The sequence below is a fragment of the Aquila chrysaetos genome, chromosome 22 (genome assembly GCF_900496995.4).
Source record: "Aquila chrysaetos chrysaetos chromosome 22, bAquChr1.4, whole genome shotgun sequence".
Taxonomy (NCBI): domain Eukaryota; kingdom Metazoa; phylum Chordata; class Aves; order Accipitriformes; family Accipitridae; genus Aquila; species Aquila chrysaetos.
The window spans coordinates 20,167,552-20,183,646 of record NC_044025.1 but is presented as its reverse complement, the minus strand read 5'-3'; the positions used below and the strand labels follow the sequence as shown (position 1 = coordinate 20,183,646).

The 16,095-nt window shown below is 49.6% G+C and overlaps 1 protein-coding gene across 1 annotated transcript in view; it reads right to left on the bottom strand.

The window, feature by feature from the left end:
• The window catches only part of PDLIM4 (PDZ and LIM domain 4), a 54,548-nt gene that overhangs the window by 22,222 nt on the left and 16,231 nt on the right, over positions 1 to 16,095 (bottom strand). The window contains exon 3 of the mRNA XM_029998264.2: positions 5,939 to 6,023. Coding sequence (XP_029854124.1) covers positions 5,939 to 6,023 — 85 coding nt within the window. The remainder of the gene's footprint in view (positions 1 to 5,938; positions 6,024 to 16,095) is intronic.

Here is a 16,095-nt window from a genome sequence, read left to right as displayed (position 1 = left end):
CCTGCCAAAAAGAGTTTTGGGAGCCGCTCCCTGCCCTCGCCCCATCCCCTTCACCGGCTGGTCCACCCCGTGCCGCTCAGCTGGCTGCAAGGAGTCCGGGGGACCACAGTGAGCATCCCTCCTGCACCCAGCATCCCTCCTGCACCCAGCATCCCTCCTGCACCCAGCATCCCCCCCTAACCGCTCGGGGACTGCTCTCTACACGTGCTCTCACCCCAGCAGGTCAAACAAGTGACCGCAAAGAGCAATTCATTCATCTTAAGTGAGCGACAACGAAAAACCATAGAATCATCACAGAATATGTCAAAGTTGGAAGGGACCCATGAAATGGGGTAAGTTATTTTTCCCAATGGGTAAGAACAGCAGCACTGAACTACACGCCTGCTTCCAAACAAGCACTCGGTATTTCTGAGTACACAAGCAGGCAGCTTCCTTACCTGTATTAACAGAGTCATCACTGAAACTGATGTTATCAAGTAAAATAACACTGCACATATCTGCGTTAGTGCTTTATCCAACAACATTTTCTGTTTTGTCCTAAATAAACCCACAGTTTGTATTTTAGTATAGCTCCTATTTACCTTCTATGAGAGCAAACTAGTCAAGTTACCTGGGCAGAAGAAAACACCATTTTGAAATTTCCATTCCCATTTTTTTCTTTTATCGCCAGATTGTTCTTTACTCTTTCATATACCAAGATTATTGAAGCTCACTTAGCAAAGATGCTGATTTATCTAAGAGGTGTATAGAGGATTTCACATAAAAGGTTACAGTTATGAGAGATTAACATGTTACAGTGGTACTGAGAAAATGCCTTTGTTTCCAAGTGATTCAACGTGATATCACAGGAAAAAAATAAACACAAGCGCACACCAGCTTGTGCATAACCTCTTCACCCAGTAAATTAGATCAGCAGATTTTGGTGGTGTACAAACCCCTGACACCCAAATGTGAAATACTGCCTGAGTATCCGCAGTTCAAGGCTGACGCCGCTTACGGCAGCCATCAGGATTCGGCATGTTTCTGCTATTAAATCAGTCCTCAAACAACGCGCTGGGAGTTCCCACGCGACGGGAACCCAGTCTCGTGCCAGGGCATTATCTCATCCTTTGTTTTCCCGAAAGTACGAGGCAGACGTTTTCCCCCTCCTTCAGCCCCGAGAGCACCAGTGGATGCCCGCGCGAGGACGGGTTCGATGGGGGAGCCGGGGGTCCCGGCGGGAGCTTTCCCAGGAGCAGCCGTGGCCCATCCCGCCCTGCCAACCAGGGGAGGAAGGAAGGTCGGTCACCTCGAGAAAGGAAATTCCACCTCTCCAGCGAGGAGGCTTTAACCCCTGGTTCACAAGTATGGCCTATGCCACGCTTTCGCAAAGACGTGTATGGAAATTTCCTGCACAACACCAACCCATTGAGAACTTAAAGCAATACTCGGAGCCAATTAATCAAATGAGGAGTCATTCATCCTTCCAGTTTTTCTCCACTGCTCAGAGCTCACCCCTCGGTCGGGCTCGGAAAGCTGCGGCTCACTGGGCACAGCACGAGAGAGGACCAAAGCAAGCAGGACCGGGAGCACCGACCCACCGTCCCCATCCCTCCCCCCGAGAACGACACGGGTGCCGCTCTGCCAGCTGGGTGGCACTGGGATGCCATTCCCACGGGGACTGGGCTGACTGGCCGTCTGCGGGAAGTGCCTCTCCCTCTCCGGACAGCCGGAGGAAACCCAGCCTTCCACCCCACATAGCTTATTTTAGCCAAGTGTCCAGGTTCGGGAGGACTCGCATCCTATTCCAGCTCCGGCTACACATGGCCAATTTAATTTCTGCTGCAATTGTTCTCCCACCCAGACACTCGATCTACTGTCAATTAGCGCTGACAGGGCTCTGCCCCACAGCCCAAAGCCCACGTTTCCAGCCCCCCTGGGCCAGAAGGCTGCCAATTCTGGCAGTGTGGGAACAGTCAAGAAAACAAACGTCCTCTCCTTTTATTAGCACCACATGGCGGTATTTTGACTAGCGAGCTCATGCTACAAGACAGTGGGATTTCCAGAAACTGATGGATCAACACTCCCGCTCTCCCCGTCTGCCGGGAAGGGACGGCAAGGGCCGGTGCCCACAGCCACCGGGCAAACAGCCAGTGGCAAAGCAAGACTGGAGATCCCAACACGTCAGCAGTGATGTCATGTCTGCGTGATGGGAATCTGGACTTCACGCGACGGTGCTGCTGGCCGGAGAGCAGCGAGCAGCATCCCCGTGGGTCCCGCAGTCACCTACGACCAGGACTGACAGACATGCAGCCCTTCGTTATTTGGGATGCAACTTTGAATGTCACTGAATTTGTGTCCTCCTCTAGAGACCCTTGCTGTTAAGGACAGACTTGTATAGTGTAACCAACTGATAACCAAAGTCTGCTTTTTAAAAAAAAATATATTATTTCATGAAGGTGACTCACTAGCATCCTGTTCAGTGTCATTTCTGCTAATTGTGAACAAGCAGCTCTCTCCACTTCCAGCTTCTTCAGTCGCGAGGGCAGTTATTCCTTGCAGTCATAGCACTAATCAAAATTTTAATAAGGCAGATTGATTACATTCTTGGTCTCTGAGTAGGGGTTTTCCACAGAGCTCAAGTGACAAAGCACAACAGATTTAGAAAGAGAGCAGAGAAGAGCTCATCAGCTGGTCCATACCTTCCAAGTTCTCTTGCACAGAATATAACTGCAAGCCTCACTGTCTTCAAGACAAAGATTGCACTTAACAAAAATGTAATCTACAGGGTACACGCTTTCCTAGAAATCACAGAGATTTAGGCATTCTGCTTATGCTCACATGTTTCGGGGCCTCTACCAAGAATTCCTGTAGTCACAAGTCAAAAGACTTTCAAGACATCTTTGCCCGGTACGATGGAAAAGTTGATCGAGTAAAACCTGGAGGAAGGAAAGACATGTGCTCCACATTACTGGAAAGGCCACTTGGGGTAAAGCTCTCAAAACCCTTTTCAAGGACAACCCCAAACCTATTTTTGCGATTCGAGGGCCAAATTCCAGCAGATTTTTTTTCCCTGTGTTTCAAAGCAGATTGCTTTTTTCCAGATGCAAGGAAGTGCACCTAAAGGTTGCACATCTTGAGCCACGCTATTACTTTACAACGCGTCTTTTCTTTCTCACAATCTAATAAGTGCCTTTGCTACACGGGCTGAATGAATACAGCATAGGACAGCCCCGGGTCATATGGAATTGCTCCACAGGGGACTCCAGCCGCGACCGGGATCTCTGTTCCCGGTGGACAGGATGCCTGCTGCGTGGGTCGGCACTCTTGGGTGCTGATGATCACCCTTAGCACCACGCAAGTCAGAGGACATCTGCAATAACACAGGGGTTAGTTAGTACAGCTACTGGCACACGTCCCGAGCAGTCAGCGTGAACCACACTCAAGGCACCATCGGTTTGGGGAGCGAGAAGAGTCAACCAGCGCATCTAGGGTGCAACCACAGAAAGAATACTCTAATGTGCACGTGGTACCTCCTTCACCTCCTCTCTGGGAGACCAGAAAAGCCGTTAAGCAAGACAACGTGGAGATCTATTGAAAGAGAGAGCAAGAGCAGGAACCTGCTGTCTGTACCTGCGTATTCTTGTTTGTGCGCCTCTCTCGGTGCCTTGCCACAAACATGTCTGCTTTACCCACTGAGTACTCCCCAGATTTACACATTTTCAGTGTAGGTCTGGATTCGGGAAAATCCACCTCTACTCCCTCATTATATTCTATGTAACTGTCTAATTTTTAAAAAGATCCATATGTAACATGTATTAATAGTCAGATTCAAATCCAATCTGCATTAAACCTCAGAAATGTTGTATCTGGCAGCAGATCTGCTGCACATTTGGTCTTTATTTAATATTATTCATAGGGTTTTGGGCACATCAAAGTCTATTAAGAAAAAATAACTGTCAAAAAAGATTGCCGTAATTGATTAATGAAGCAAACATGGCCAGAACTCAAAGCCCAAGCACACAGATCCCCCTGCTCTGTCAGTCAGCGCAGGAAAGACGAGCAGACCCACGACTCGCTTGTGTGCGATACTGGGATGGGTTTGCCGTTGCTGCCATTCCGCAGCACCAGCGGCTGCAAGCCCCTCTGCCCGCTGTCCCCGGGCAGGAACGCAAAACATTTGCAAATTCCACATGGCTACAATGGCCAACAGATTCACAGGCGTGACTATACAGGTCCACTCTTTGTGGGGTTTGGAGAATCTCACCCCCAACCTTGTCATTTGGTGCAGTGTCTGCTGCCAGTGCTCTCTCCCCACTGCTCACGGAAGGGAAACGAGGTCAACACCACTCTTCGTAGCATCATCCCTCCCTCTTCCACCCTTGCACGTCTTGTATTCCTTCTGGACTGAGCTGAGGAAGGGCTGTGGGGGGACCTCGGGACCCTTGTCAGGACACTCAAAGAGCCACCCCTAGGAACAAGCAGCAGAGCTAAGCCAACAGCATCTGCACACAGGCACTTTATAAGTGCTGGAGAAAAAGCTTTCACAAACCAGCCCATAACACAAACCACCTTTGTGGAGAAAGAAACCATATGAGCAACATTTGAACACTCCGCATCAGCACAAGAGTGCTCCCGCGTTGCTGTGGCAATCGCAGGATTTTTTTTGCCAGCCTGAACTGATGTACTTTTGTTTTCCGAAGCTTGCAAGCAGCTCTGGTGCCTCCGCCACTGCTCTGGGAGGGGTTGGCCAACCTGCAGCAGCGAGAAGTCTCAGCAGGCTTCAGTCCTGCCACCCATTACCTTGTGTGCCCTGGGAAAGCTTGCAGCATGCGCATCAGCTCAGCACCCATCCGAGGAGAAGCAAGACAGCAGGAGCTCCCCTTTGCTTCATCCCCTCCTCCCGGTCTCCTCCTCATTCCCCTGATACCTCTCCAGCAGGCATCACGGGTCAGCACATCCAAAAACCCAACAGTCGGGTAACTTGGAGGCAGAAAGGAAGGAGCGAGACCACTGTTCCTCTTGCCCTCAAGGAGCCAAAGGAGAACGAGAGTCATCTTTGACCTCACTAACAAGCTATTAGTCAAGAGACGGGTACGAAAGATGGAGATCTGTTCAGCTCCATCCACCTCCCGGTAGCAGGCTGCTGCTGGAGACGGTTCTGCCCTCGCCCCAGCTCTCCGAGACCTCGGGGTAGGAAGGCAGGGGAGGCTGCAGGCAGAGTACTGGCAGGAGAGTCTAGGGAAAAGAGCTAAAGACAGAGGGAAGAGACAAGCTGCAAAGCAGAGAGAAGGAAGAGAAAGGAGTGAGACAGAAAAAGAGACCATTACAAAAAAAAAAAAAAAAACCAAAAAAAAAACCAAAAAAAACCATCCACCACCACGTGAAATGAATCACTGCCATGGGATTAGGAGGGTGCAGTGGATTTTGGAAGCAGCCAAGACAGAGGCACATCGGCCAAGGCAGGTGCAAACAGACCCCGGGCGTGCTGTGCTCCAGGAAGGGCAGGCATCGGGCAGCACCCTTAGGAAGGCTCCCAATAGCTCCATCAAAAATAATGCTGAGCACGAGCTGGGTCACTGGCGTCGAGGGGGGTCTGGTGCTGGGTGCTGCTCCCCTCCCCAGGGCACTGCCCAGCCTCCTCGTGCCTCTGGCAAGCTCATTCAACAAAGCCTAACTTGGGTGGAAGGCGATTATGGAGCTGGGTTTAAGCCAGATCAGTTTGGGGATCTAGTTCACCACAGGAGCCTGGGCTGTACCAGCCCAAGGAATGCACAGCAAGACCTGCACGGAAAAGTCTAACAAACGTGATGTTTTAAAACCACACACAGAAACTCCTTAACTTCTGGAAGGACTGCAAGCAGAGCAGAGAGCTTTCCAGATTCCAGACACGGATCTCCTCTCCCCAGAAAACCAAGCTGGAAAGCCCAGCCTGTGTGCAGGGCTGCTGCTGCCGTACCTGCGGTTCTGGCTCTATGTTGATCCGATACGCTTGAGCCTTGCCATCTTCCAGAACAGGGGGTGACCAGGTCTTCCCTTCAGCTCTGCAATGGGAAATTAAGTAAACTCAACTTAAATTGCTTTAAAAAAAACCCAAAGATACCCAAAACCCTGAGCAACAAAAAACAGACTTTAAAAAAAAAACACCAAACCCCACCAAACATATATATAGTATATAGGCCTGCCAGGGAATGAATATGTATATGCGTTTGTCTAAAATTATCCTCAGAAATAGTACAGTGGTAAATAGAGAAGATGCTAGTTCCATGCTATTAAAACCAGGAAGCTCAAACCATTCTTAAGCTACGGGCTCCAACTTCGTGTGGAGTTTAAGATACAAACTTATTTCAGTTCAAGAAATCAGCAGACAGGCTTGTGGTGGTTCTTGTTTTGCGTACGCCTGGCTTTGCCCCTTTGTTCTGGCCCTGAATCCTGAAATGTATTCTGATTATGTGTGTGTGTGTGTGTGTGTATATATATATATATATATATATATATATATGCATTCCCTGGCAGGCCTATATACCAGACCACAGCAGGAATTATATAAATGCCTTTCACACGCTACCCTGTATGAATCATCTTGACCCTTTCAACAGGTGCCAGATAGAAAAAGCTCTAAAAATACAGTTTCCATTCACAAATGCATCTTCGGTCCTGCCAAGCCAGAGCAGGACGCTGCCACCGTCCAAAGGTTTTTCCAAGTGCCTGATCATTTTTTCCCCACAGAGGCATCTGGGGGCACAGCTGGGATGCGATCTCCAGCGTGGCTGTCCTCTCCAACGCTCGGGGCACGAGGGAGCTGCAGGGGCCCGGGCAAGGTCCAGCAGGCACATACACGGGCTTTTCTGGATGCTGAGAGGTTGAGCTGGGAGATGGAAACCGTGTGAAGTACAAGATAAAGTCTTCAAATGCAAACCATTCCATTTATCATCACCATTGTGCACCACTTAACGAAAACAGGCCTCGTTCTGATAGGCACAGATCACTCGTTGCGGCCAAGTATCCTTCGTCGGACTCTGGCCCCTGCCATGTACGACATTCAGCTTTGGTTTAATTATCTGCAGAGTCCAAGTTTGAAAAATAAGGAGCACGGTTTTAACCCAGGAAATCTTGAGGTGATTTTTTTACCTTTGGTATTTTGTATCTAAACCAGTCAGCATACAAACCTACCTTCCCAAATTCAGGGTCCGATCCAAAACCTATCAAAAGCAAAGACTCCCACTGGCTTCAATGCACTTTGGATCCACCCCTTAAGGATTTAAGCTTTTTTTATTCCAAACCACTACTCAGTACTACCATCACAGCTTTTTCAACAGGGAATAACATACTTTTTCTCATAGCTAGATGTCTTGTTCTGATAAATCATCTTCCCTGTAATTATTTGATTTTAGGCTGGGACAATTCACTTTAAGTTGGTCTTTCCAACTGTTTTCAGTGGGACAAAGGAAACCATCCTTTCCAGGAACGGCAGCATTCCCAGCAATCCCAACTCGCTTTTTGCCACGATCCAGCACTGTGTATATTGCTCCCACATTGAGAATTTCATCTGGAGGCCCAGAACAATGCAAAGAGATCATCATTATTATTTCTGTGCTTTTTCCCCTGCATTGAATCAGCCTGACGTGTGCTCACACTGCTGCGGAGTAGGGGCAGTTACGACATTCCCCTTCGCTCAGCTCTGGAGCCCGCATGCCAAACACAGCTTAAAGGATCCCCGAAGACTTCAATTTGCCAGTAAATGAGAACCGAGATTCAGAAAGCAATTCTGACTGCAGAAGATAAGAGCGATAGCAGTAAATCTGCTCTGCATGAAGCTATGGCATTTGGTCACCGGTATTGCCAGCACTTTCTAGTTTCCAAGTTCCCCATAGCTCTGATAAACAAAGATCACACCATCTGTACCAGAAAACAGCTAAACTTGTGTTCTCCAAAAAATCATCATAGGTGTCTTCACGCTTAATGAATGACACAGCCAGACTTAGGTTTGCATGTAGAAAGCCCCTTCATAGTTAGTGCTTTTAATGATTAAACTCAAGGCTTGACCATCAGTTCTTTAGAGCGAGCAAAAGTTCTTGGTATAAGCAAGACAGCCTCGTACAGCTTCCAGCGATGGCCTGAACAAAACTGGACTCACCTCAGCCACAGCTCCCACTTGAACTACTCTGAAATTAAGCTGATACAGCACAATTTAGGTTCTATTTGGCACTTTTAAAGGCAAAGCAAAGGGGGACTGGGAGAAACACCAGCCTCACCAAAGAGAAATGCAAATCGTAAGTTTGATGAGCATTTATGCTTACACAAGGAGACTCCCTCTTTTGCCTGGGAACAGCAGAATACGAGGTCATCTGAAATAATTAAGAGACGACTCCGTCTGCGAGTACGATGCCATGGGCAGCTACTGCAGAACGGGCTGACGCTCTGAGCCGACATCCCAATCCCGGCTGCAGGAACACCCCCGTGCCCACGTCCCCGGCAGGACCAGCAGCAGAGGGGGTCCCTGCAGCCCCCCCAGGACAGGGAACCGAGCAAGCCCCAGAGCCGCGGGGACCTCAGGGTCAGCACGGCCACCCCAAGCCACCCTGGCAGCAGGTTCATCTACCAACAGTCCAAGCTTTGTGTTTAGGCAACAGCAAAAACTAATCACACTTTTCTAACATAATGGGTGAGAGATCAGACGTCGCGCTCAAATGTTCCGAGTCATTTAATTTACGGCTCAAGGACAGGAAAAATGTTTTCAGATGTGTTGTAGTGGATTAAAGTCAGCTATGTGGAAATCATTACCCTGCACTAACAACGTCCTACTCTATTTTAACGGCTGCTAGGACAATCCTAAGAAAAATAACTTGACCTAGGTTAGCGCTAGGCCTTCAACACAGGGCTTCGTGGGAAACAGACCCACTAACAAGACATAACTAAAAAAACAAAGTTGCAGACACCTTTTATCCCACTATTTGTTTTCTAAAAGACTCAACGTCATTCTCAAAAGATTACTTGCATATGCTCACATATTTTACCAAAATGTTTTTTCACCTGGTAACGATCCGCAAGTCTTGCTCTCTACATTTGCAGGGCTGCTTTCAAGTTGCAAGAATTCCTGGGTCTTATTGAATTTCTAATTTCTCCATCCTCTTATAAACTAACATTTAGCACTTGGGAAAGCGCCAGACCGGACCCAGGACACTGCCGTCTGCTATTGTGCAGCCACACAGGTGTGAGCAGGCGACAGCTACGCAAACCTCCAGAACAACCACATCGCTGTATTTCACCCCAAACCGTACAGTCCCTTCGCAGGGGGGTGACTCCAGGTTCCTGCCCATCTCCTGAACGCTATTCACCTCCCATGATGGCACATCACTATGGTCACAACCGATTTTTATCACTGATAAGGCCATTAGCCTTCTAGGAGCTCAACTCAGTCTAGAAGCAGCTACAGCTGACGCTTCTAAATCCCCAGGACCGTGAACCTCGCCGTGATAACCGCGAGGTGTTGGGTCCGTCCCCGCAGCCTGATGTACGGCTTTCACCGGCCGTGCAAGGCGGGCAAGGCTTTGCACAGGCTGCTGAACGGGCACAGGAGCTGAGCTCTGCTGAGCACCACGGCGGACCCGGCTCGTCCAGGGTACGTGAAGGAGAAGCTGCAGGATTTCTCCTTCTTCATTCCTCTCAGCTGAAACCACTGCTGTGTATTGAGGCTCTGGAAAGCTGCCGTTTTTCCTCTCTATTAGTCCTCAAGGAGCTCCAGAGGGGAAGCTGTGATTCACTTTTTCAGTTGTACTTTTACTGGAAACTCGAGAACATCATACATTGTCATCCTTCCCATCTTCCAGCAGTGTGCCTGCACTGCTCGCAGCAAACAGACCCCAACAAAACCTCCGCGGGCTGGGGGAGGCGGGAGGGGGGCTCAGAAGAACATCAGCTACGTGAGGTTCCAGGGACTTTTGGGGCTACACGTCCAGCAAACTCATTACTGGGCTTTCTCCCATAGAAACTTCCAGAGAAGCTCCATCTCTGCACAGAGAGCAGGAATAAATAGAAAGTCTTCATACTCAGATTCTCCAAGCAGACTCAGCAGAACTGTAACAGTGCATCGGTCCGTGTGGGCTCCCTGCACGCCGCTCATCCCCTGGGAAGCGGGGATCGGTTTTCCATCCCACAGCAGAGCACAGCTCGCGGCTACAAGCCTCGCTGCAGTCCTGCACTTGGGCTTCGTCACTCGGTCTCAAGCAAACGAGAACAAATCTGATCCTCACATCGAACACAACGCTGCATGCCGTCGCCATCTGTAAAGGAGTTTGGGTTTTCCCAGCCCACGCACGCCAGCCTGCTTCCTTCTCAGCCCCTCATCCTCGCTCTGCCAGGGTTGCACAGAGCAAAACAGCCCCCAGAGCTGGGCAGGGGTTTCCACAGCTGCTATTCAAAAAAAAGAGTCACCATCTCTGAAATATCCTCCCTCCAGGGGCAAGGACCCAGCTGCAGCACGCACACCAGATGGAGGGGGAAGAAACTGCTTCCAGGATTTATTATAGATAGAAGGAACCAAAGTTGAACCTTTGAGAATTCATGCTTTGACACTACAGTCAGGAAATAAATACAGCACAACAGCCCTGGGGTCCTTGGCTGTGCCTGGGGCCAGGCAGATGCTGCCAGTCCTCCAGCACCCACCCAGCCCTGTGCACAAACAGCCCCAGTGTTATTATCAAAAGAAAAGGCTGTAATTGGATTGGATTGGGAAGAACAGCATCAAAATTATTATTTTTTTTTAAGAAAAAAAATGTCTCACACACGTGAATTCCTTCCTGCACATCACAGCAATGTAAACACGTTACTCCCGGGGCAGAGGAGCCAGAAAGCATCCTTCTTGCCCGATAAGGAATTTCTTCATTTGTGTAACTTAGTGTGAAGTTGTCTCCGAGAAAAAAGAAAAAGAACAAGTTTTACTGCGTGATCATCCTTATCCACACATTTACACTATTTAAAACTCTGAAATCCTTGGCCGCCAGTCAAATGCATACATTTTGTGGATAAATACCAAGATCTCCATACCACATTTTGGTGAGTAATAATTCACGAGGCTGCTTAACACCCAAGATCTTCTCCAAGCAGCTGCCACACACCTGCCCTTACCCTCCCTTGCAGATGCCATGCAGCAGGCGAAGCAGACCCCGTACTACCTTGGCTTGGGATTCAACAGCTGGGAAGACGACACTGGAACAGGCTGATTTATCATCAGGGCATCCTGAACCATCCCGCTAAGCCTTCATCAGCACCATCGCCGCCTCCGCCTGCAGCCCAGGTGCCAGGCACTGCTCCAGCCTTACTAAGCCCACTTGAACTCCTGGCCTCGCATTTCAGAGCCCTTAACCATGACCTGGATGCCCACCCCTTGTTACAGGGATGCCCAAGTAATTCCTTGCACGGTACATCAGTACCCACATGAGCATCGGTTACATAAACCGACTCCTTTCATGAGCTGATGAGGATTTTCCTCCACTCCGTTTTGGAACAGTACGACAACTGTGCTGCTTTGCTTTCCACAGCACCACTGCCTAGAAACAGCCCTGCACATCTCGGGGCAAAACGCAATCTGACAAAGCCGGGGACAAAACACCCTTTAGCTTCAGGGGAGACAGGGGTCTAGCCAAGAAAGGCATTAGAGAATGGGCGTGCGAAGAAGGAGGGGGAACTACCCCAAGAGTGCTTAAAGTCCTTGATAAAGGACGGAGTAGAGATTTTTTTAAAAAAAGAAATACATGTTAGTATAGCCTGAGAGCAGGGGCAGCCTCAGATACCAGCACTGACTCCAGGCTGCAGGGGACACAGGGCAGCCAGAGCCCCCAACACACTTGAAAAGCTGTAACGTCCCCTTCCCAGCAGTTTTCCTGATGTGGACTTGGGGCCAACTCCTCCAGGAAGGATGCAGCACAAGCCTCAAACTCCCAGCTGGCAGATGACAAAAGCTTCAGAAAAAGCTTTCGGGCTCGCCTTCCCCCTCTGGCACAGACAGGCAGGTCTGGACAGTGCTGCCAAGGACTTTCCAGCGGTGTGCGTCTGCAGGAACAGCATCGGTGATGCCACAAGGTCTCCTGTCCAGTGCCCGAGGTCCTCTGGGCACTCAAGCCTCTGTTCTCAAGTGGTGGTTTCAGCAAAGCACAGCTCCAACTCAATTTTATGGCTGCTTTTATTTGAGGCATGATCCGATTTGAAGCAACAAGTCTTCCCTAATAACTAGGGCTGCAGCATAACCACAAGAGATGTTAACATTCAAAGGAGCTGGGAAGGCTTTCTTTAAAAAAAAAGAGATAAGAAAATATACAGGAATACTTAAGCAAGAACAGAGCAAGCTGCGCTGCTGAGCTGGTTTATCTCTGGGCCCTAGGCGTTATGTGCACTTGCCCAGACATTGACTGTCTTCCAGAATAAGAAAGGGTTGATTGCAAGAAATAATATTGATTTTAATATGCAAGTACTTGTTCACACGAACATACATCACTACAGAAAATCCAGATGTGATTTGTCAAGCCTGTGTTGCTGGATCCTTTGTTACTGTTAGAAAATAAAACAGCTTTTCCATCCAAGGTGACCACTGTCTGGAAACAGAACGCCCAGGCTCTGCCAGCATCTCACCGTACTGTGTGTTTTGCTGCTGATACCCTCCAGACACTGCCTTGCTCAGCCTCCCCAAAATTATGTGAAAGATCAGACACAGAGCTGCCCTGAGCCCTGCTTTTCTTTGCAAGCCAGCGGCCCATATCTGCACAGCTACCTCCTCAGCGCTGCACCCCCAGCCCTGTCTCCTGCGGGGTTCATAACCAGTCCAGAGAAACTGGAGTGTCCCAAGGAGAGAAAACAAGCGTTCCTCCCATTTCCCAGGAACTGTCATGCAACCGTGCCAGATACACCAGGAAACGACGTGGTTCCCTTCTGCCAACACAGCCATGCCGTTTGCACCGTGAATCTTTCCTGCTGCCTCAAAACTCCACTTCCCCAGGGCTCCCGGTGCCACTGGAGCCCCCAGCCCCCTCGGGAGCTCAGCACAGCTCCCGGCCAGTGAAGCCACGGCAGATGTGCTTCCCAACAGCTGGCACGGTCCTCCGGCCGGCAGAGCCACGGGGAGGAGCGCTCTGGGTGCTGCTTTCCATTATGGTGTTTGGAAATTACACGTTCACGTTTGATCAGAATCTCTCAGTTTTTCTCCTTCCGGACCGACTAGATAAACAGATTCTGCCATGCAGCTGGGTAAGAGAAAAACCATCAAACCCAGTGTGACATTCCTAATGACAGACTGTGCTAACGATACACGCGCCAATCTATTTGCAGTCCAGCCGCACGGTCATGCCTGACCGTGGACAAAGTTTGCATCACAGCAGAAATCCCACTTCAGTTGTTCCCTCCCAAGTATGGGGGAGAGATACTGCCCGCGCTGCATGGGAAAGTTTTACACTCTAATTGTTTATTCTACCCACAAACGGTCAGTCCTTGTGGATCATTACTTGTTTCCCCACTAGTGTATTCAAATGTCTTAATGAAGCAAATTTGATACACAGGATAAGCAGCATCTCCTGCCATCAGTTTCAATGGGCTGTCAGCATCCCCAACATCTCTGAAACCCAGACGGGCCACATCGGTCTCAGGACGTCCCATCAAACCACACAGTAACTCCCCCTTCTTGTCCTCCTCCACACGTTTTCCCCCCATTCTGATTTTCCTACTGAACTTTCTACTCAAAGGGCATTTATTGACCACAGTTTGAAAACAAAACCAATCTTGTTCTCTACCTCAGTAACACATAATGTCAAGGGTTCATGGAGAAAGGGCATGGGATGGAAGAAGCCCAGAAGGCTGGAAGCCCTTCGCTGCCAGGCTCGCTGCCTGGCTCCCTGCCCTCCCTCACCATAAACGTCCAGCTGGAGGGAACCTCCTTTGGTAAAACACAATTAACATTTAATTTCATACATCTTCACTAAAGACATACAAACAAACTTCTTGTTTCAAATAAATTTCAGACAAACACACTTATTAAAAAAAAAAATGCTCCTTCTGTTGACTTGCAAACTATATTTTGTTGAAGGCAGCATACAGAGAGAACACTGCTTGGAGAGCATCCTTCTGCCCCAGGGGGGAGGAGATACTAATCCACCCCTCTGCACCTGGGGCCTTCCTGGAGCTCAGCCTCATAGCGGAGTCCAGGGCAGTGATCTGGAGCCATTACAAAACGGCAGTTGCTGGACACACACACAAACGAACAAAATCCCCCCGTCACTGCCCCAGGACACGGTTCCCTCACCGGCACCAGGTCACCCCGCTCTCCAGGAGGCAGGTCCCGGAGCAGGGACCCGCTCACACCGAGGAGGTAGCGCTGGACACGTTTCCAGCGATGACTAACGGCTGGGGAGAGTCAGCTGGATCCAACAGGTCACTCGGGAAACAGGGGAGTGAGATCCAAGAGCCATGTCACCGAGCACTCACTTTGGGCCAAACTAAAAATAGACCTAATAAAGCATTACTGGAGCTGCTGTCCTTACTGTAGAAAAACCAAACTATTCAGTTTTTCCTATCAAGAGAAAGGCCACTCCCATAGGCTTCTCTGGGCACAGCCAAGGTGTGTTTTGCTCTCGGAGGAGCCACCCATCCGACCCAACAGTGCGATCTCCTCCCCGAGAGGAGCCACCCCATGCTGAACAGTTCCTCGCCGTCACCAGCTCCTGTCTGTTCCTCTCTTGCAGTAGCCTGAGCATTTATTTTTGCCTATGAGACACAAGAGCCTTTAACGTCTTCATAAACGCAGATTTTAAGACCTGACAAAACCCTTGCAATCCTCTTGCCTATCTTCCTGTCTAGCAAAGCCCAAGCCACCTCACCCACGAACCCTGCACCACTGCAAGGCTGTGGGCCATCACCAGCAACCTCTGCTATAGAGAACCCACCACTCCTCTGGGCACACTGCAGGGTCTCACAGTTAAAAATATCTGTCTTGGTAGGTGCAGTTGGGCAAACCCAACCTGAAGCCACAGACCCTCCTGCTGCCAGAAGTCTTCCACACAGCAGCTTCCAAGACCACCAGGAGGTCATTAACGACCATTTCTGCATCTCAGGGAAGCGAGACAGACAGATCACCCTTAACCCCACCAAGGCACATACCTGCAGTGCTGCGAGACCTCCATCTTGCTCCTCTCGTGACGGAGTGGAGCTGTACCAGCGTGCCACAACCCCTGCCCTGTGTCCGTGCAAGAAGTCACCTCTTCGGAGAGGAGACACCGCGTACGCTCACATGGCAGCTACCACCACCAGTATGGTCGCAGCTGCCACCAGCAAGATCCAAGGACCACTTCCTAACCACGAGGACTGGGAGGACACCAGCAGAAAGCTGGGCACGTACCGCCTGCCTCCCACGGAGGAGGAGTACTCGAGGGTCCAGTCTCAGCCAATAAACAGATGCTAATTGATACCGGTGGCTAAAACGAGGTGTAAAAGTGGGAATTCATCCCATAAGTTCACACAGTAGAAACCCTCATACATGAGAATAAAATGCTGCCACGCTGCAGGTGAAAGTTGTTTTCAGCAAAACTTTATTCTAACTCCTGACGAAGTTGTTCTGCTGCCAAACCACCTCAGCAGCTGGTAGCTCACCAAAACCTTCCGTCACTACACAAGGATTTCCACCTCTTCCAAGGAAAGCTCCACCAGCCTGCGGACAGCCAGGAAGGGAACCCTTGTCCTACCGTGGGTACAGCCCCCGTTTGGGGTAGAAGACCATGCAGTCTCCCTAAAACTGCTCCAAATAGAAGGCAAAATGACTGTCCTTCTTGGCTATGAGAAATTCTACCTGCGTGAAGGCTTTTCTGGTTTTTCTTTTTTTCTTTCTTTCCTAATGCTGAAGCCCCATCATCCCTATGGCATGGGCTGAACTCAGGGGACTCTGCTTCAGCCGGGTGGTTCGGACACCACTCTGATGAACCATGAGGAACCAACGAGGCTTTGCTCCATTTACGGCAGTGCTCCTTCCCTGCTGCCCCGGCTTCCAGTCAGAAACTACATGTTTTCCAAGAAAAGTATAAACAGTAAATGATCGCTCTTTACAGCAGGAAATGCCTTTTTAATCTGAAGTAGAAAATT